Source organism: Xiphophorus couchianus, chromosome 12 (genome assembly GCF_001444195.1).
Source record: "Xiphophorus couchianus chromosome 12, X_couchianus-1.0, whole genome shotgun sequence".
Lineage (NCBI taxonomy): Eukaryota > Metazoa > Chordata > Actinopteri > Cyprinodontiformes > Poeciliidae > Xiphophorus > Xiphophorus couchianus.
The window spans coordinates 24,920,604-24,935,232 of record NC_040239.1 but is presented as its reverse complement, the minus strand read 5'-3'; the positions used below and the strand labels follow the sequence as shown (position 1 = coordinate 24,935,232).

At 39.2% G+C, this 14,629-nt stretch overlaps 2 protein-coding genes across 2 annotated transcripts in view; one reads left to right on the top strand and one right to left on the bottom strand.

The window, feature by feature from the left end:
* Window positions 1-14,611, top strand: part of LOC114155150 (transmembrane protein 132D) — a 42,337-nt gene extending 27,726 nt beyond the window's left edge. The window contains exons 4-9 of the mRNA XM_028034904.1: window positions 599-791; window positions 3,383-3,526; window positions 9,912-10,117; window positions 10,351-10,615; window positions 10,779-10,970; window positions 11,069-14,611. Coding sequence (XP_027890705.1) covers window positions 599-791; window positions 3,383-3,526; window positions 9,912-10,117; window positions 10,351-10,615; window positions 10,779-10,970; window positions 11,069-12,391 — 2,323 coding nt within the window. The 3' untranslated portion in view covers window positions 12,392-14,611. The remainder of the gene's footprint in view (window positions 1-598; window positions 792-3,382; window positions 3,527-9,911; window positions 10,118-10,350; window positions 10,616-10,778; window positions 10,971-11,068) is intronic.
* The window catches only part of glt1d1 (glycosyltransferase 1 domain containing 1), a 38,324-nt gene continuing 25,579 nt past the window's right edge, over window positions 1,885-14,629 (bottom strand). The window contains exon 12 of the mRNA XM_028034910.1: window positions 1,885-3,254. Coding sequence (XP_027890711.1) covers window positions 3,243-3,254 — 12 coding nt within the window. The 3' untranslated portion in view covers window positions 1,885-3,242. The remainder of the gene's footprint in view (window positions 3,255-14,629) is intronic.

Genomic DNA, 14,629 nt, shown 5'->3' with positions numbered 1-14,629 from the left:
TTTTCATCTGACAAACAAGACTTACTGGAACGCATAGTTTGATTTTCTGAGATGTACTTCTCTGTCTGGCAATGATCACTTTGTCTGTAGACTATTGCTCTTACTTTTAAAAAGCTATCAATGTGTCCAGAGATCTGCTTATATATGACCCTGGATTCCATTTATGGAATAACCTCGACTAGTTCTACACAAATGCCTAATTTATCAATCCCTGTCAGCCAAGAGCTCAATCACACTGCGAGGAGAGGGATCTATTGCTTTGTTGGTTAAGAGATCTCTCTCTCACTTTGTTATATAATTTATCTTGTTTGATTTTAAAACTCCTGAATGATAAAGTAAACTTAAAGTCATTTTTAGTCCTTACTACTTCAACTTGATGAATCCAAAGATGGTTCTTCAAGCCTTTTTCCTTATATGAAGTTACCAAATGTTGGGATCCAGGAAGGAGTTCATATAAAGTTTTATGCCATGTAATATCAGTAATTAAATCCTGAATTTTAAAAGAATGTATCTGTATTTTTTTTTTTACTATTTGTCCATATGTCCATTTAAACATTGCATTTATAGGCTCTTCCCAACTTTTTTTTTTCTCATCCAGACTTGAAAGCAGTCTGCTGGAGGTGCTTCAGATGGACTTTGAGGTTGAAGAACTGAGCAGTCCCGTTGACAGCCAGGTGATCGTATGGAAGCTGGAGCTGCCGTCTGCGCCCAAAACTGTCGCCAAGACTGAAGGAGCCATGAGGATTTATACAACTCAGAGAGACTTTGTTGGCCTCGCTCCTCTTGTGATGGTGAGTGAGATGACAGCTTTCGTGTCACCCCTGATCATTATGAGAACCAGCGTCAACATTACAGACAGCAGCCTCTCCGCTAACTGCCAACGCTTCGGCTGCGTTTGAGCATCGGCGCATAAAAATATCATGAAATGCACTTTGCTGTGATCCATTCCTGTCTGGCATGCATATGCAGAAGTCTGAATATGCTTGGGTTTTTGTTTAGGAAATGGCTTCTATTTTCAGCAGACTGTGACCTTGCATTGCTGACTGTCAGCTAGCTGATGCCTCTCTTCCGTGTTGTTCCGCTCTGTTCTGCCGTACAATATGTGGTCATTCTCTGATCCTTAACAGCTGCTTCATATGCTGCTATTTCGGTGCCTCAGGCCTCTTTATCATGCTACACTACCTCTATAATTAATCCATGATATAATCCCCTGTCACTAAACATTACAGCTGTTTGAATAACAATATTGAATCTTGGTTATTTGTCACTTGTTTCATGAAAATTCCACCAAACAAACAGTTTGAGGGGAGTAACATGAGTTTTAGAGTAAATCCTAAAAATACGGAGAACATATATTTTCTTTGCATCGTCCTGCAGTTCCAACACTTTGGTGCTGGGGTGCTTTGGTTCGACGCTACAGGATCCTGATTTGCGAGTGACATACTTCATCTTACTGGTTGAGCAGAGTCTGACCATAGGCTGAGGGCCAAACATGAGATTTTCTACTTGGCTCAAAGAAACATCAGCTTCTGTTTCAGTCTTCAAAAGAAAAAAAAGCGATGGTAGAACGTTTTCTGACAGACCCTTTAGCGCACAGATGGGGGGTAGAAAGCTCACATTGCATATTTCAGTCTCATTTAAACAAGTTCTGGAGTCCAGGGACGCATATCTGTCTGCCTCATTTTCATACATAAAAAGCACATAAAACTGTGTCCTTAATTTTGATTTAATAGATAATTTAAGGAGGCTAGTCCCTCTTGTAGCACTTCCTACAAATATTATTCTATTATTTAAGTTCTATTCATGGCACATATGAGGGTTTTGCAGAAGGCCAAGTTAAACATAGTAAATGGGTCTGTAAAGAACAGGACAGGATTGCAGAACTAGATTGCTTCATTTTAAACAGGAGGCCTGGATTTCAAGGCCATTTTATTTGCCACTGATTTCAGGTACACATTTGACCAAATGTCTCCTCTTTATCCACTCAATGCGTTTTTAGAAGTAGACGTTAGTGCATAAACTTACTCAAACACCTTCATATCATCAAATATTTGCCTTTCTCATCTGTCTGGTTCAGTTATGAACAGCTATAATTAAAGTTTTAGGGACAATCACGCCATGCACCGGATTGATTTGATGAATGTAATGATGATCCTTCACTGTGCAGTCCAAGAGACATAAATGTGTCGCTCTGGAAGTCGTAATGCACTTAAAGTCCTCACACTAAAATATTTAAAGCATATAAATGAACTAAACCAGCATAGTTACCATGTCATAATTTTTGAAAAGCCTGTTTCCTGAATGGCTTATCATCTTTATTCAGTGTAAGCTGAGTAGCTTTTTTGGTTCTCACACACTTCACATAAATGTTTAATGGGATTCAGGTGGTCATTCTCTGAGTTAAATTGGTTACCCATATAACCAATAATATATATGTACTATTGGTTAAATACCTGTGTGTTATTGGTTAAATGGGTAGCACTGAACAGGTCACAGCATGAACTAATGTTTGCTTGTTTGCCAGCAAGCAATTGTTTCTCTATAGTCAAGGGTCCGGACTCTCTGTTTGAAGCAAAGAGTGAAATAATGGGCTGGTTCTTACCAGTCTAGTACAGTTTCAGTCACTCTATGCTTTCTTGTCCTCGAGTATTTTTTTGTTTATTTTGTACTTTAAGTTTTTTTTTTTTTAATTAAGAACTGCAAGAGGTTTGCGTTTACCACAATATTACAATCTTCCATTTAAAAATATATCTGTCATTAATTTTTAAGTTAAAGAACACTAAACCTAGCACAGATGGGTGTCAAGCTAAGAATGAACATGCTGCACAAATCTTAAAGTTATCAGTTATCAAAAAGGAGTTAAAAAGATTTCCCCTGCTTCAAAGATGAAGTATTTTTTTAAGAGAAAATACAGACCAGGACACCACATTCAGTTCATGACTGGTTATGTTCCATCCTCTGGTGAAGGGCAGCAACACTTCAGACTAAACACCACAGCTCATTTTCAGTCCATTTCTACTAGTGTTTGACCACGCTTGAAATGTTACAGCTTCCTTTGGAAGGACATGCTTGAGCAGAGAAATCAGGCTTCATCTCTCCTCGCCCTGTCAACTGTGTGTTGACCTGGTGATTACCTCTCCTCCTCTCAGCTCAGCTCCATCCTTGACTTCCCAAAGGGACAATGGCCTTTTTATGACTTCAGCGCTTCGACGTCAGTGAGCTAGCCATCACCACCATTGCCTTTAGTCTTTCTCCTGGACAGGAGTTGTAAAAAAAAAAATAACATTCAGTGTCTGAATCATACATATTTTTAAACATGGAAACATTGAAATGTTATATTTGCTGTTCTGATGGCATTGCTTGATCTTTACATTCCCTGCAGGACACAGAGATCCTGAACACCGCTGTACTGACTGGAAAGAAAGTAGTGATGCCTGTGAGGACGGTGGCTGTGGAAGAAGATGGATTGGTCACAGATGTCTCTGACTACACAGACTGCACTTCCACTGACGAAGATGTTCTCAAGGTACAATCTTTGGATCATTGAATTCAATCTTTCTACAGTTGAAACCTTAAGTTTACATACACAACAAGCAGACCAAACTTCTGTCGTTTTGCGTCAACTAAAATTACAAAAATGATTTCTATCTGTTAAATTCCACAACAGTCAGAGAAAGCTTATGTCAGAGATTTATTTGATAATGTACAAGTATCTCTGTTTTTTCTCAGAATGTAATGATGGTCATTATGGCAAAACAGCTCCACATGTGAACATCTTTGTCATTGTGTGCATTTGCAAACTGCAATCTGCCTCTTTTGAGTTTGTTCTGGAGTAATGGCTTCCTCCTTGCTGAGTGGCCTTTCAGTCCATGCCGGTACAGGACACATTTCATAAGGATACAAACTTGGCACTCAATCAAATCTTCGACTTTAACTGCTTCTATGTTGTCTGCTAATTGTAAATCTCTCCAATGAATTGTCGGGATTTTGATTAAGTTATTACGTATTGATGCTGCAGGAACAGGAACCATGAAATAGTTAAACGCACACAATTCATTAATTACCTTCATTGGCTATTGTAAGTTTGCACTGTAATAGCTTAATGACATTGTAGTAGCGATTGTTTGTCAAACCAAACATCCAATAAAAGTTCCATCAGCCACTATAAGGCACTGGGGTCAAGATTCTTCACGCAGGCAAAAGAAGTTTAATGTCCAAACTTGTTGACTGTCTTGGTTGCTTTTATTTTCCTTTTCAGCAAACAATTACAACGTTCAAACTTTCCTTCGTTCTCCTGTCTACTTCTCTTGCTCTGCGTGAAGAATCTTGACCCCAGTGCCTTATAGTGGCTGATGGAACTTTTATTGGACGTTTGGTTTGACAAACAATCAACACTACAGCAAGTAAAAACCATAGGCCCCAAACCCAAATGCCTGCTGGTCCTTTACCAGGCCCCTACACTTATAGAAAGTGGACTGACCCACCTCACTTCCTGTCTGACTCAGAAAGAATAAATAAGAAAAATAAGAAAACAAAAGATAAATAGAATCAACAATTATTAACCTGCAAGTTAACTCTGTAAATAATACAAAAAATAGAAATTTAAGAATAAACTAACAAAATTCAAATGGATAAAGAAATAAAGAATAAATAGCTCCAACAGACATATTTAATATATTATTAAATAGAAAGAAAAAAAGACATTTAATTAAATATGTATGTATTCATGGTACATTTAATCAATGTTTTAATGATGTATCAATTTATTTAATTTTGCTCCCCAACATGAAACGCCCTTGCTTTCGAAGTGAATTTCATTTGGTTCAAACACCTGCTGAGGTCGACAGAATGGGATAAACACGCATCGAGTGGATAAAGGTGTTAAGAAAGTGGAATTATGAATGAATATAAAAAATGTGAAAGTGAATGAAGTAGTCCCTTTCAACCCTGTAATAAACCCGCCTTTTCCTTTATACTAAGCTCCTTGCGTGTCTGCTGACCTAATGGCTGCTCTGGTCACAAACATTCACTTTAATCTTCTTAGTCTAGCAGCTTGACACTGATATCCTTCCTCCTCTGCTGTGCCTAAGGGGTATCAAATATGCCAGTGATAGATGGAGACGGATTTATCTATAATGGACAGCTCACATCATAAGATGAACGTGAAAGAAAGTGTAATCTGCTGTGTTGGCTGGCATTTTCCAACGTGCAGGAGAAATGCAAAGGCTGAATATATGTAAAGACATTTTCCAGTTGGACGTGTCATAATTAAGTATCCCACTGAAAAACTAGTGAGTCTTCGGTGGAATGAGGACTTTCTTTTTTTTTTTATTACGGTTTGGAGATTACTACATGTTGATCAAATCGCCACTCAAATAATCAGTAACTCACCTTTTGCAGTATGTAGTCATATTTTTCATAGAATATGTATTAATTGGGAAAGAAAATTACAAACATAGCTGTGCCAGTGAAAGCAAAGCAGACATTTCCATTTATTGCTCTGCTTGGCGATGAATGTCAAATCCTATTTCAGATAAATATCTAAAAACAGGAAGATATTTTTGGACCATTCAAATTGTGTCAAAAATAACTGGGGGGCCAGTAAACAAAACAGCATTCCTTGTATACTAATGTATTAAAAATATATTTGAACAAACAAGGTCTTGAAGGTCACATTCTAATTCTAATTCAAGCTTGAGCAATGTTTCTTGAAATTTCATCTATGGATCATATAAGAAAATATGTCATTACATCTCAGTTGGCAAAAAGGAGAGTGGACAGTGATGTGGTCATGTTATCATGGGCTTATGATTAAAGCACAGCTCAGTTCTGAAATGACTCACATTCAGCAGGCTCTGAGGAAAATATTGCTCCATCTTCCTCACACAAATCTTTGTATTTTTCCTTCGGTTATTCGTGAAACAGACGCTGTTCGCCTGAACTTAACTGCAAGGTTTCACCAACTGAGTTTTAATTATGTTTCAATTAAAGTCTTATTCAGTTTTATTCTATTATATTCATCATTTTGTATCACAAGTACTAGCTCTGTAAATGCTAAAGTTTATGTCACGCTGTTTCCTATCTTTCCATGGATCCTGTTTTATTGAAAAATTGGTATCAAGGGTGTGAAATTTACAGTGTTCTGTCAGGACAGGGTACATTACTTCTGTTGTTTTGCCACTGTCTCATTTCAATATTTAAGAATTAAGTGACTATCTAGGAATGACATTACAATGCTCTCTCAATAAGTGGACCCAAGTAGTCACATAATTATTTCCTGAATTGATCAGAACATAGGTCAAGGTCCCAGTTTCACCTTTTAAGCATCCAGTATGACAAGACGAGTGAATTTTCTTCAGTGTAGAAACTAAATACTAGAGTGTGATTAGATAATATTGTTAGTGCGAATGTGAGCTAGCTGAGCAATAATAGATGGTTCATTTAGCAGTGGGCAGATGTGTGGTATACATTGTTTGAGAGCTGTAGACTTGAAATAGAATGTCAAATCGTTTACGACCTCTTTTTGTAGTTTTTGATGTATTGATTCAGTGTTTGAAAATGCATTATCAGCTTGAGTTGCACGTAAAAAGTTATCTTTTCACCGAGTACATCAGTTAGCAAGTATCACATTTTGGAACCTGAATATGGGTTGGTACAGAAGCAGATTTATTTGGTATGCAGGGATGGCGGGACCAACTGTGGTTCACCGATCCACAGTTACCGATATCCAAATCCTTCCATTAAGGAAAAGGACAAAATGAATCCACCCTGTAAAAAAAAGCTTTAATTTATGGAAAATTCTGTAGTTGCCAGAATTTTACTGTCATTTTACCGTGCGGTAAAATTCTGGCAACCACAGCTGCCGGTATTTTACCATAAATTAGAGATTTTTTTTTGTGGGTTTTATTTTACAGTGCAGTAAGAGCATGATAGAAGCTGTCATGGCTACATTGATATGGAAATGAGAAATTTCTCTCAAACCTGAGGGTCAGAGGAGCCATTCTCTGCACACAGCTTCAGAGTTTGCTTTAAAATTCTCTTTTGAACAAAATGACTAGTTCATGAATTCTATAAAGATGAACACTCTCAACTTTCCTTTAACGGACAAGACCTGCTGTACATGAGTATACGTCCTAAAGTGAAGGACCACATTTTTTGTCTCTCTTATACACTGCCTGGCCAAAAAAAAAAGTCACCACCTGGATTTAACTAAGCAAATAGGTACAAGCCTCCTATTGGATAAGTACTGCATAGGCGATTATCTTTCAGCTGGCAACAAGTTATTTAACCCCAACTGATGCAATGAGTAACTCCTCATTTCTTAAACAACCATGGCAAAAGACACATCCTGTGGTCGTGGAAAAGACGTTAGTCTGTTTAAGAAGGGTCAAATCATTGGCATGCATCAAGCAGAGAAAACATCTAAGGAGATTGCAGAAACTACTAGAATTGGGTTAAGAGCTGTCCAACGCATCATTAAAAACTGGAAGGATGGTGGGGAACCATCGTCTTCCAGGAAGAAATGTGGTCGGAAAAAAATCCTGAATGATCGTGATCGGCGATTACTTAAACGTTTGGTCAAATCAAATCGAAGAAAAACAACAGCAGAACTCAGGAGTATGTTTAATTGTGAACGCAAAAGCATTTCCACACGCACAATGCGAAGGGAACTCAAGGGGTTGGGATTGAACAGCTGTGTAGCCATAAGAAAACCTCTAATCAGTAAGGCTAACCAGAAAAAAAGGCTTCAGTTTGCTAGGGAGCATAAAGATTGGACTCTGGAGGAATGGAAGAGGGTCATGTGGTCTGATGAGTCCAGATTTACCCTGTTCCAGAGTGATGGGCGCATCAGGGTAAGAAGAGAGGCAGGTGAAGTGATGCACCCATCATGCCTAGTGCCTACTGTACAAGCCTGTGGGGGCAGTGCTATGATCTGGGGTTGCTGCAGTTGGTCAGGTCTAGGTTCAGCAACATTGTGTGCCCAAAGAATGAGGTCAGCTGACTACCTGAATATACTGAATGACCAGGTTATTCCATCAATGGATTTTGTCTTCCCAAATGGAACGGGCATATTCCAAGATGACAATGCCAGGATTCATCGGGCTCACATTGTGAAAGAGTGGTTCAGGGAGCATGAGACATCTTTTTCACACATGGATTGGCCACCACAGAGTCCAGACCTTAACCCCATTGAGAATCTTTGGGATGTGCTGGAGAAGGCTTTGCGCAGTGGTCAGACTCTCCCATCATCAATACAAGATCTTGGTGAAAGATTAATGCAACACTGGATGGAAATAAATCTTGTGACACTGCAGAAGCTTATTGAAACAATGCCACAGCGAATGAGGGCTGTAATCAAAGCTAAAGGCGGTCCAACAAAATATTAGAGAGTGTGACCATTTTTTGGTGGCGACTTTTTTTTTGGCCAGGCAGTGTATGTTCAACTGTAAGTAGATAATCACAGGAGGTTATTAGTGGGATGTTACACCTATTTTCCCATGTTCATTTATTTTTCTTCATTTTGATTACAATTTCGTTATCATTTTAACTCACATCTTGTGTTGTGGATTTCTGAAGAAACTCTTGAGCATTTCTTTTTCGTACATGTCACTTAAACCCCCCTTAAATATATACTCCAACACAAAAAGTGAATTATTCTCCATTCACAGTGGTAGGTTTTGGATGTGTCTAATCTAAGCAACACAAAACTGGTTTGAATGAATTAGTATTCTTTAGATCCAGACTTTCTTTGGATGCCAAAAATGCCCCACCGGCTTGTATGAAACTAAATCTTTACGTTTAGTGGCCTCTAAGTAGAAAACTAGGCATCTGGAAATATCAGCATTTCATTTTGACAAACAGTTGTGACTTTGAAAAAAATAATTATTGTGTTGCTTCTGATTCAACTGTTTCCCCACTATAGCGGAAATTCTTGTATTATTCTCCATACACATTAATAATGTCATTACAGAAGTCCAAGTCCCATTAGTTTATTTTATAAAAAAGAAAATATTTAACTTTTTTTATAAAAAGAAAAATATCAAAGCAGAAAATTAAGCTGAAATTCACATAGTGAAAATTCTGGAAGTCATTAAACCTTTGGCTGTTTCCATCAAGTCAAGAGAGAAACAAAAAAGAAAAGTTTAAAGACTTTTTTTTTGATCTGGGATTTTTGTTCAGGCATGCATGTTTTTGCTGTGAATTAATTTAAAGGGTAGTTTGTTTCATGAGTGTACAAAGGTTAATTTATTCATATATACCTCGCAAATTATACCCAACATAAAAATTCTTCAAAGTACTAATACCGGCAGTTTATGTAGCACATGTGACATCAGTACCACAGTGAGAGAACCATGTGTCTAATTAGTTGAAAGCAGAAGAGAAACTGTTAACAAGATCAAGGAGAAACTAGTGATAAATGTCACAAAACGTCCGTGAGCTCCGTGAACACCTAAAAAACTTGCAAAGGTCACCTTTGAAATTAAGATGCAACGAATGCACATGGCGGTTCGAGCACTGATGTGAGCACCACACTTCAAGATATGTGAATTAACATAAAACTGCAATGCTGCCTCTTCCTAACGTTGCGGACTGGTGATCATCACGATGCTTTATTACAGCCAGCTGACGTTACGGTGGTAGCATGCAGAGCAAAACTGCTGCAAGCCCATTTGTTGTTGTAGGAACGACCTATTTGTTAAAACAGTGACTTTTATGGGAATATTTAATTATTTTTTGTCTTTGGTTAGAAGACAAACATCTCCTTCATGGACAACAAATTTGCTCTGCGTTGGATAGAGATTGTCTATGTACTAGTGTGAATACAAATTGATGGTGTTAGACAAGTGATCAAATTGATATGTGTGATCTGATGAATTGCTTCCTCCGCTATTCTCTCATCCTCCGTCCAGGTGTCAGACAGATGTGACTATGTCTTTGTGAATGGCAAGGAGACAAAAGGCAAGGTGAAGATGGTAGTAAACTTCAGCTACAGCTACCTGAGTGCTCAGCTCGAGCTAAACGTGTGGATGCCTCAGCTTCCTCTGCAGATTGAGTTGTCAGACACAGAACTGAGTCAGATCAAAAGCTGGCGAGTTCCAATCCTGACCTCAAAAAGGTGAGAGACACATATAGAGTATTACATTGAACAAAATCCCCTTATTTAGTTTCTACATGTTTTTTAAACACGCGATTTAGGTAATATCAATTTAAACAACAGAATTTAAAGGACATGATTCTGTAATTTGGAATAATCCAAAGAAGCAAAGAGGCAGGGTTAGATGACAGAAGGTTGACATTTCCTATGTAACAGGTGTAAACGTCACGTGTGTTTGCGTGCTTCTATCCCAGATCTGGCTGGAACAGTGAAGAGGCTGAACGGAAAGGGAAAGGCTGCATGCTCCAACTTCAACATGCACTTGTGCGGGTTCTAACCCATTTTGTGGCTGAGCAGGAAGACCCGCGGGACCCTACTGCCTATTTCCTGGGCTCTGATTGGCAGGTGGATATTACAAGGTTGGTTCGATACTTCATGAAGGTCGAGGACCCAAGAGTTGCAAGACTTCAGGAAGGAAGGGTGCTTTCAGGACGAGACTTTGGGACCACAAACATCCAGGTAACAGGCTAAACCACTAATTATTATGCTTTTAGAAATTAGCAAGTGACAAACTGCACAATCAGCATTTATTAAGACCTGATTGAAGTTGGATTCCCATATAAAGATGCCATCTAACTCACCTTTTATTTATTTATTCTTGTCCGACATTGCTGTGTGACAGGTGTTTTCTCCACTGTCAGATGTTATCTTGGCAAAGACAACAGTCAAAGTTGTGGATGACAAAGTGAGCATCACAGAGTTAGGTGTTCAAGTGGTTTCTGGACTCTCTATGATGTTACAACGCAGCTCAGGAAGTAGCAGGGCCATCTTGGCTACAACAACCACACAAGAGGTTCTACAAAGCCCGAAACAGGTACTATTCTATAATTTATTTTTAATGTTTCTGAGGGAACAAAAAGCTTAGAAGAAACCATAATTCTTGTTATTTCTCTCTTTTTTCCTTTTTTTTAGGAAGCTTTGGTCAGTTCGTGGGTCCAGTTTAGTGATGGCAACCAGACGCCTCTTGACATTTATGATCCAGCCAACTACCGATTGACAGTGACATCTCTTGATCAGGGAGTGGTGTCAGTGCAGGGCAGACCTCCTCTTGTAGTGGCAGAGGGTGAGGGTGAAGGAGTCCTAGTTAGAGTAGAGATGTCCATCTGCGAATCCTGCCAAAAGTCTAAACGCAAAAGTACGGTGGCTGTGGGCAACGGCAGCCTTAAGGTCAAGTTTCAGGCCAACACTCGGCGGCCAGGTGGAGCAACCCGCAGCGTAGACCGGAGCTCCGTTGGCAACAAAGACAGCAACAATGACTATGGCAACGATGGGGAAGAGATGGACGTTGAGAGAAAGCAGCGGAGGCCATCACAGTTTCTTCCTTCGAGTATCCCAAATTCAAACAAAGAGGAGAGTGCTATTCAGAAGATCCCAACCACAATCAGATCTACTGTGAGAACTGTGACTAGCGGCAGTCTCGGAGGGGTGGGCAAGACAAAAGGACCAGAAAACACTGGCAGTCCAACCAGCGTAGTGAATGTCGGCCTCGTGAGCAGCCCCAGAGAAGGCAGCAAAGTATATAGCTCAGACAACATGATAGTGGAAGACATGAGCAGTATTAGTTTTACTAGCACTGTGAAAGCTCCTGGGAATCTGGTAAACTACAATGACTTCCCCACCAAGGTGGAGATCCCTAGACCAAAAATGCCAGAGGTAGAAAGCGGTGAAGAAGCTTTGGCCAACAGGCCTCTCACAGACCTGGAGATTGGCATGTATGCCTTGCTGGGTGTTTTTTGCCTAGCCATCTTGGTGTTCCTAGTGAACTGCATCTCATATGTTGTAAAGTTCAGGCATAAGAAGCCTCCCTCTCATGGCCAGGAGCCCACAGGGCATAGGCACGACTGGGTCTGGCTCGGCACAGACGCTGAGCTGGTGATGACTGTGCCATGCAGTCCAGTCCAACAAGACTCACATACAGCGACCACGGTGATAGACATTGGGCCCGACAAGACTGCCTCTCTCTCCAGGAGGCCCAGTTGCCTGGCCTCCATAACAAACTCTCCTCTCAGCTGTGCCAGCTCCCATCGAACCAAACCCATACAAAGCGAGTCCCTTCACTCGCCCACCAGCAAGAGAAAGCGAGTTCAGTTCACCACGTTCTCCACACTGGAGCGCCAGCATTCGCCACACCTCTCACCCAAGGAAAACGGCCATGGCATCCACTGGGTTGGAAAGGAAGAGCGTAGTGGGGAGGAACCTCAAGTGCCCATCATAAAGCCTGGGGACCAGTTATAACACAGAACCTGATCAGACCTCACATGTACAGCAGATGTGGCTTCGATCACCTCAATGCCTTTGTCAAGAAAATGGGATTTTGTATCAGGCCTCCTCAACATTTCATTGCCCATTTAGGCCTTTTACATGTACATGTCTTGTATATTGTATATACTTAATATATGAGAGTGGATATATGTGATAATGCTACAAATGGCTGAGCGGATACATTATTGTATAGACAATATTTAAAGCCACAACATGTTCATGCTGCACGAGGCACCCTTGATGCACCACTCTCTAAAAAATACTGAGGAAAAAAGAAAAGCAAAATATTTAAAAATAAAACTCAAACATGTAAATTAACACCTACAATACTGAGTTCAGCCAAACAATTTTTTACATAAAAATGACTAATTTCAAAGAATAAAATGTATATTATGTTCAGTTTTTTTCTATTATTACAAACATAAATAACATTCTTTGACATTGCATCAAAATAAAAATAAAACACACTGTGGGGTTGAACAATTATTATAATTTACAGTAAAAAATGTCAGGTTGTTGAAATGTGACCATGATTGAAAAGTTCAAAATCTTTCCCACATATAGCACATCACTCCTATAATTCAACTGAAAAGTGGGCAGCTTGGTTAGAAGGTAAAAAATTAAAAGAGTAAACAACATGATTACAATAGTGTGTATTAATACCTTACTGAAGCATTTTTCAATAGATTTTTACTATTCTTCTTTGTTAGTAGTCTGTCAGCATTCCATATGTTGATTTGGAAATTTACTCTCTTTACTTTGCAAAAAGGCTTTGCATATCAGTCAGATCAGCCCTCTTCCGTTGATTCCTGCAGATATACTGTCAGATTTGCTTTGAACGAGTGCTAGGCCATTTAAAAATATATTATTTCCTCTGACAGACTCATCCTTTTGTTGACTTAGATGTATACTTGGACTCGCAAAGATCCTGACAATAATAAAACATTGAAGGCTTTGGGTCAGAACTATCATGTTTGGGATAGACTCAAATGTTCGTAACCATTCAGTCACCTTGACCAAATCCTCTATTCCATCTGAAATTCAAACTGCAGTATGTCACTTTATTATAAACTATATGGTTTTCATATATTGTTTTAAAACGGTCTATGTCGTGACAGTATGAGACACAAAAACTGAGCTCCTCCGCGTTCTAGCCATCTGCAGAAACACACCGCTCGACAAGAAACAACCAATCAGAGCCAGGAGGAAGGTGTTAGTGTGGTCAATCAAGTTTGTGTACGCACTCCTCACACCCTTCGCTTTGCACTGTTGCTAACTTAGCGACTTTGTTGTTATATTTAGCGACTTATCAGCTCCTTTTTCTTTTCAAGTGACTAACGACACATGGAACAACTTTTTTCTGTGTTAACGGAGACTTTTATGACAACATGTGAAAGCACCAATCTTACTACAGTTACAGCAAGAAGAGAGCCAACCTTCGCACAGTCAAAGGACTTACAGGTAGTCAGTCTGACAGCAGCCTTGTCATGCAGCAAACACAGCTTTCAAACAGAGCAGAAAGGAGACCCGTCCATCTCATTGTAAATCACGCATATTGTTGATCCCACTCTGGATATAAGAATGATGCAAATATTTTTGATCTAGCCTAATGTTTTTTTGCTCTTTCATATGATATATGATGAAATAAATAACAAAAAACTGATTGTTTATGTAAGTTACATACTGCAGCTTTAAATTACCCCAAAGACTGAGACTCTCCGAACCATAATTCACTGTGATAACCTATTCTTTAGGAATTATTGACCCAAAGTTCAAGTTGGGTTTTACTAGACTAGAACAGTCTTTTGCAAAGTCATGGGAGATTTCAGCCAGATTTCAGTAGTTTGGAAGAACGACCATATTCTTTAGCTCAGACAAATGGAGAATTCAGGTGATTGTCACATCTAGAAAGCTACTATTAATCTGAATGTTCTGTAGCTTCTTCAGTATTGTTGTTGGCCTCTTCTCATCCCCCCTGACCAATTTTATTCTTCCAAAGCTTCTTCTACAATAAGTGATAACGACCTTTACTGTGTCATATGGTATTTACAAAGTTGTGGATTTCAGTTTTTTGCACATTTCTGCCAATCTGCAAATGACCATGTCAGGAAAACCTTATTCGGGAAGCTGAACTTTATTTTAGGTTGATGAAATTCACTAGCAGGTCTAAAATAAAGATGATTTTTCCAAACAGGTTAAGGAAGCTTCTTA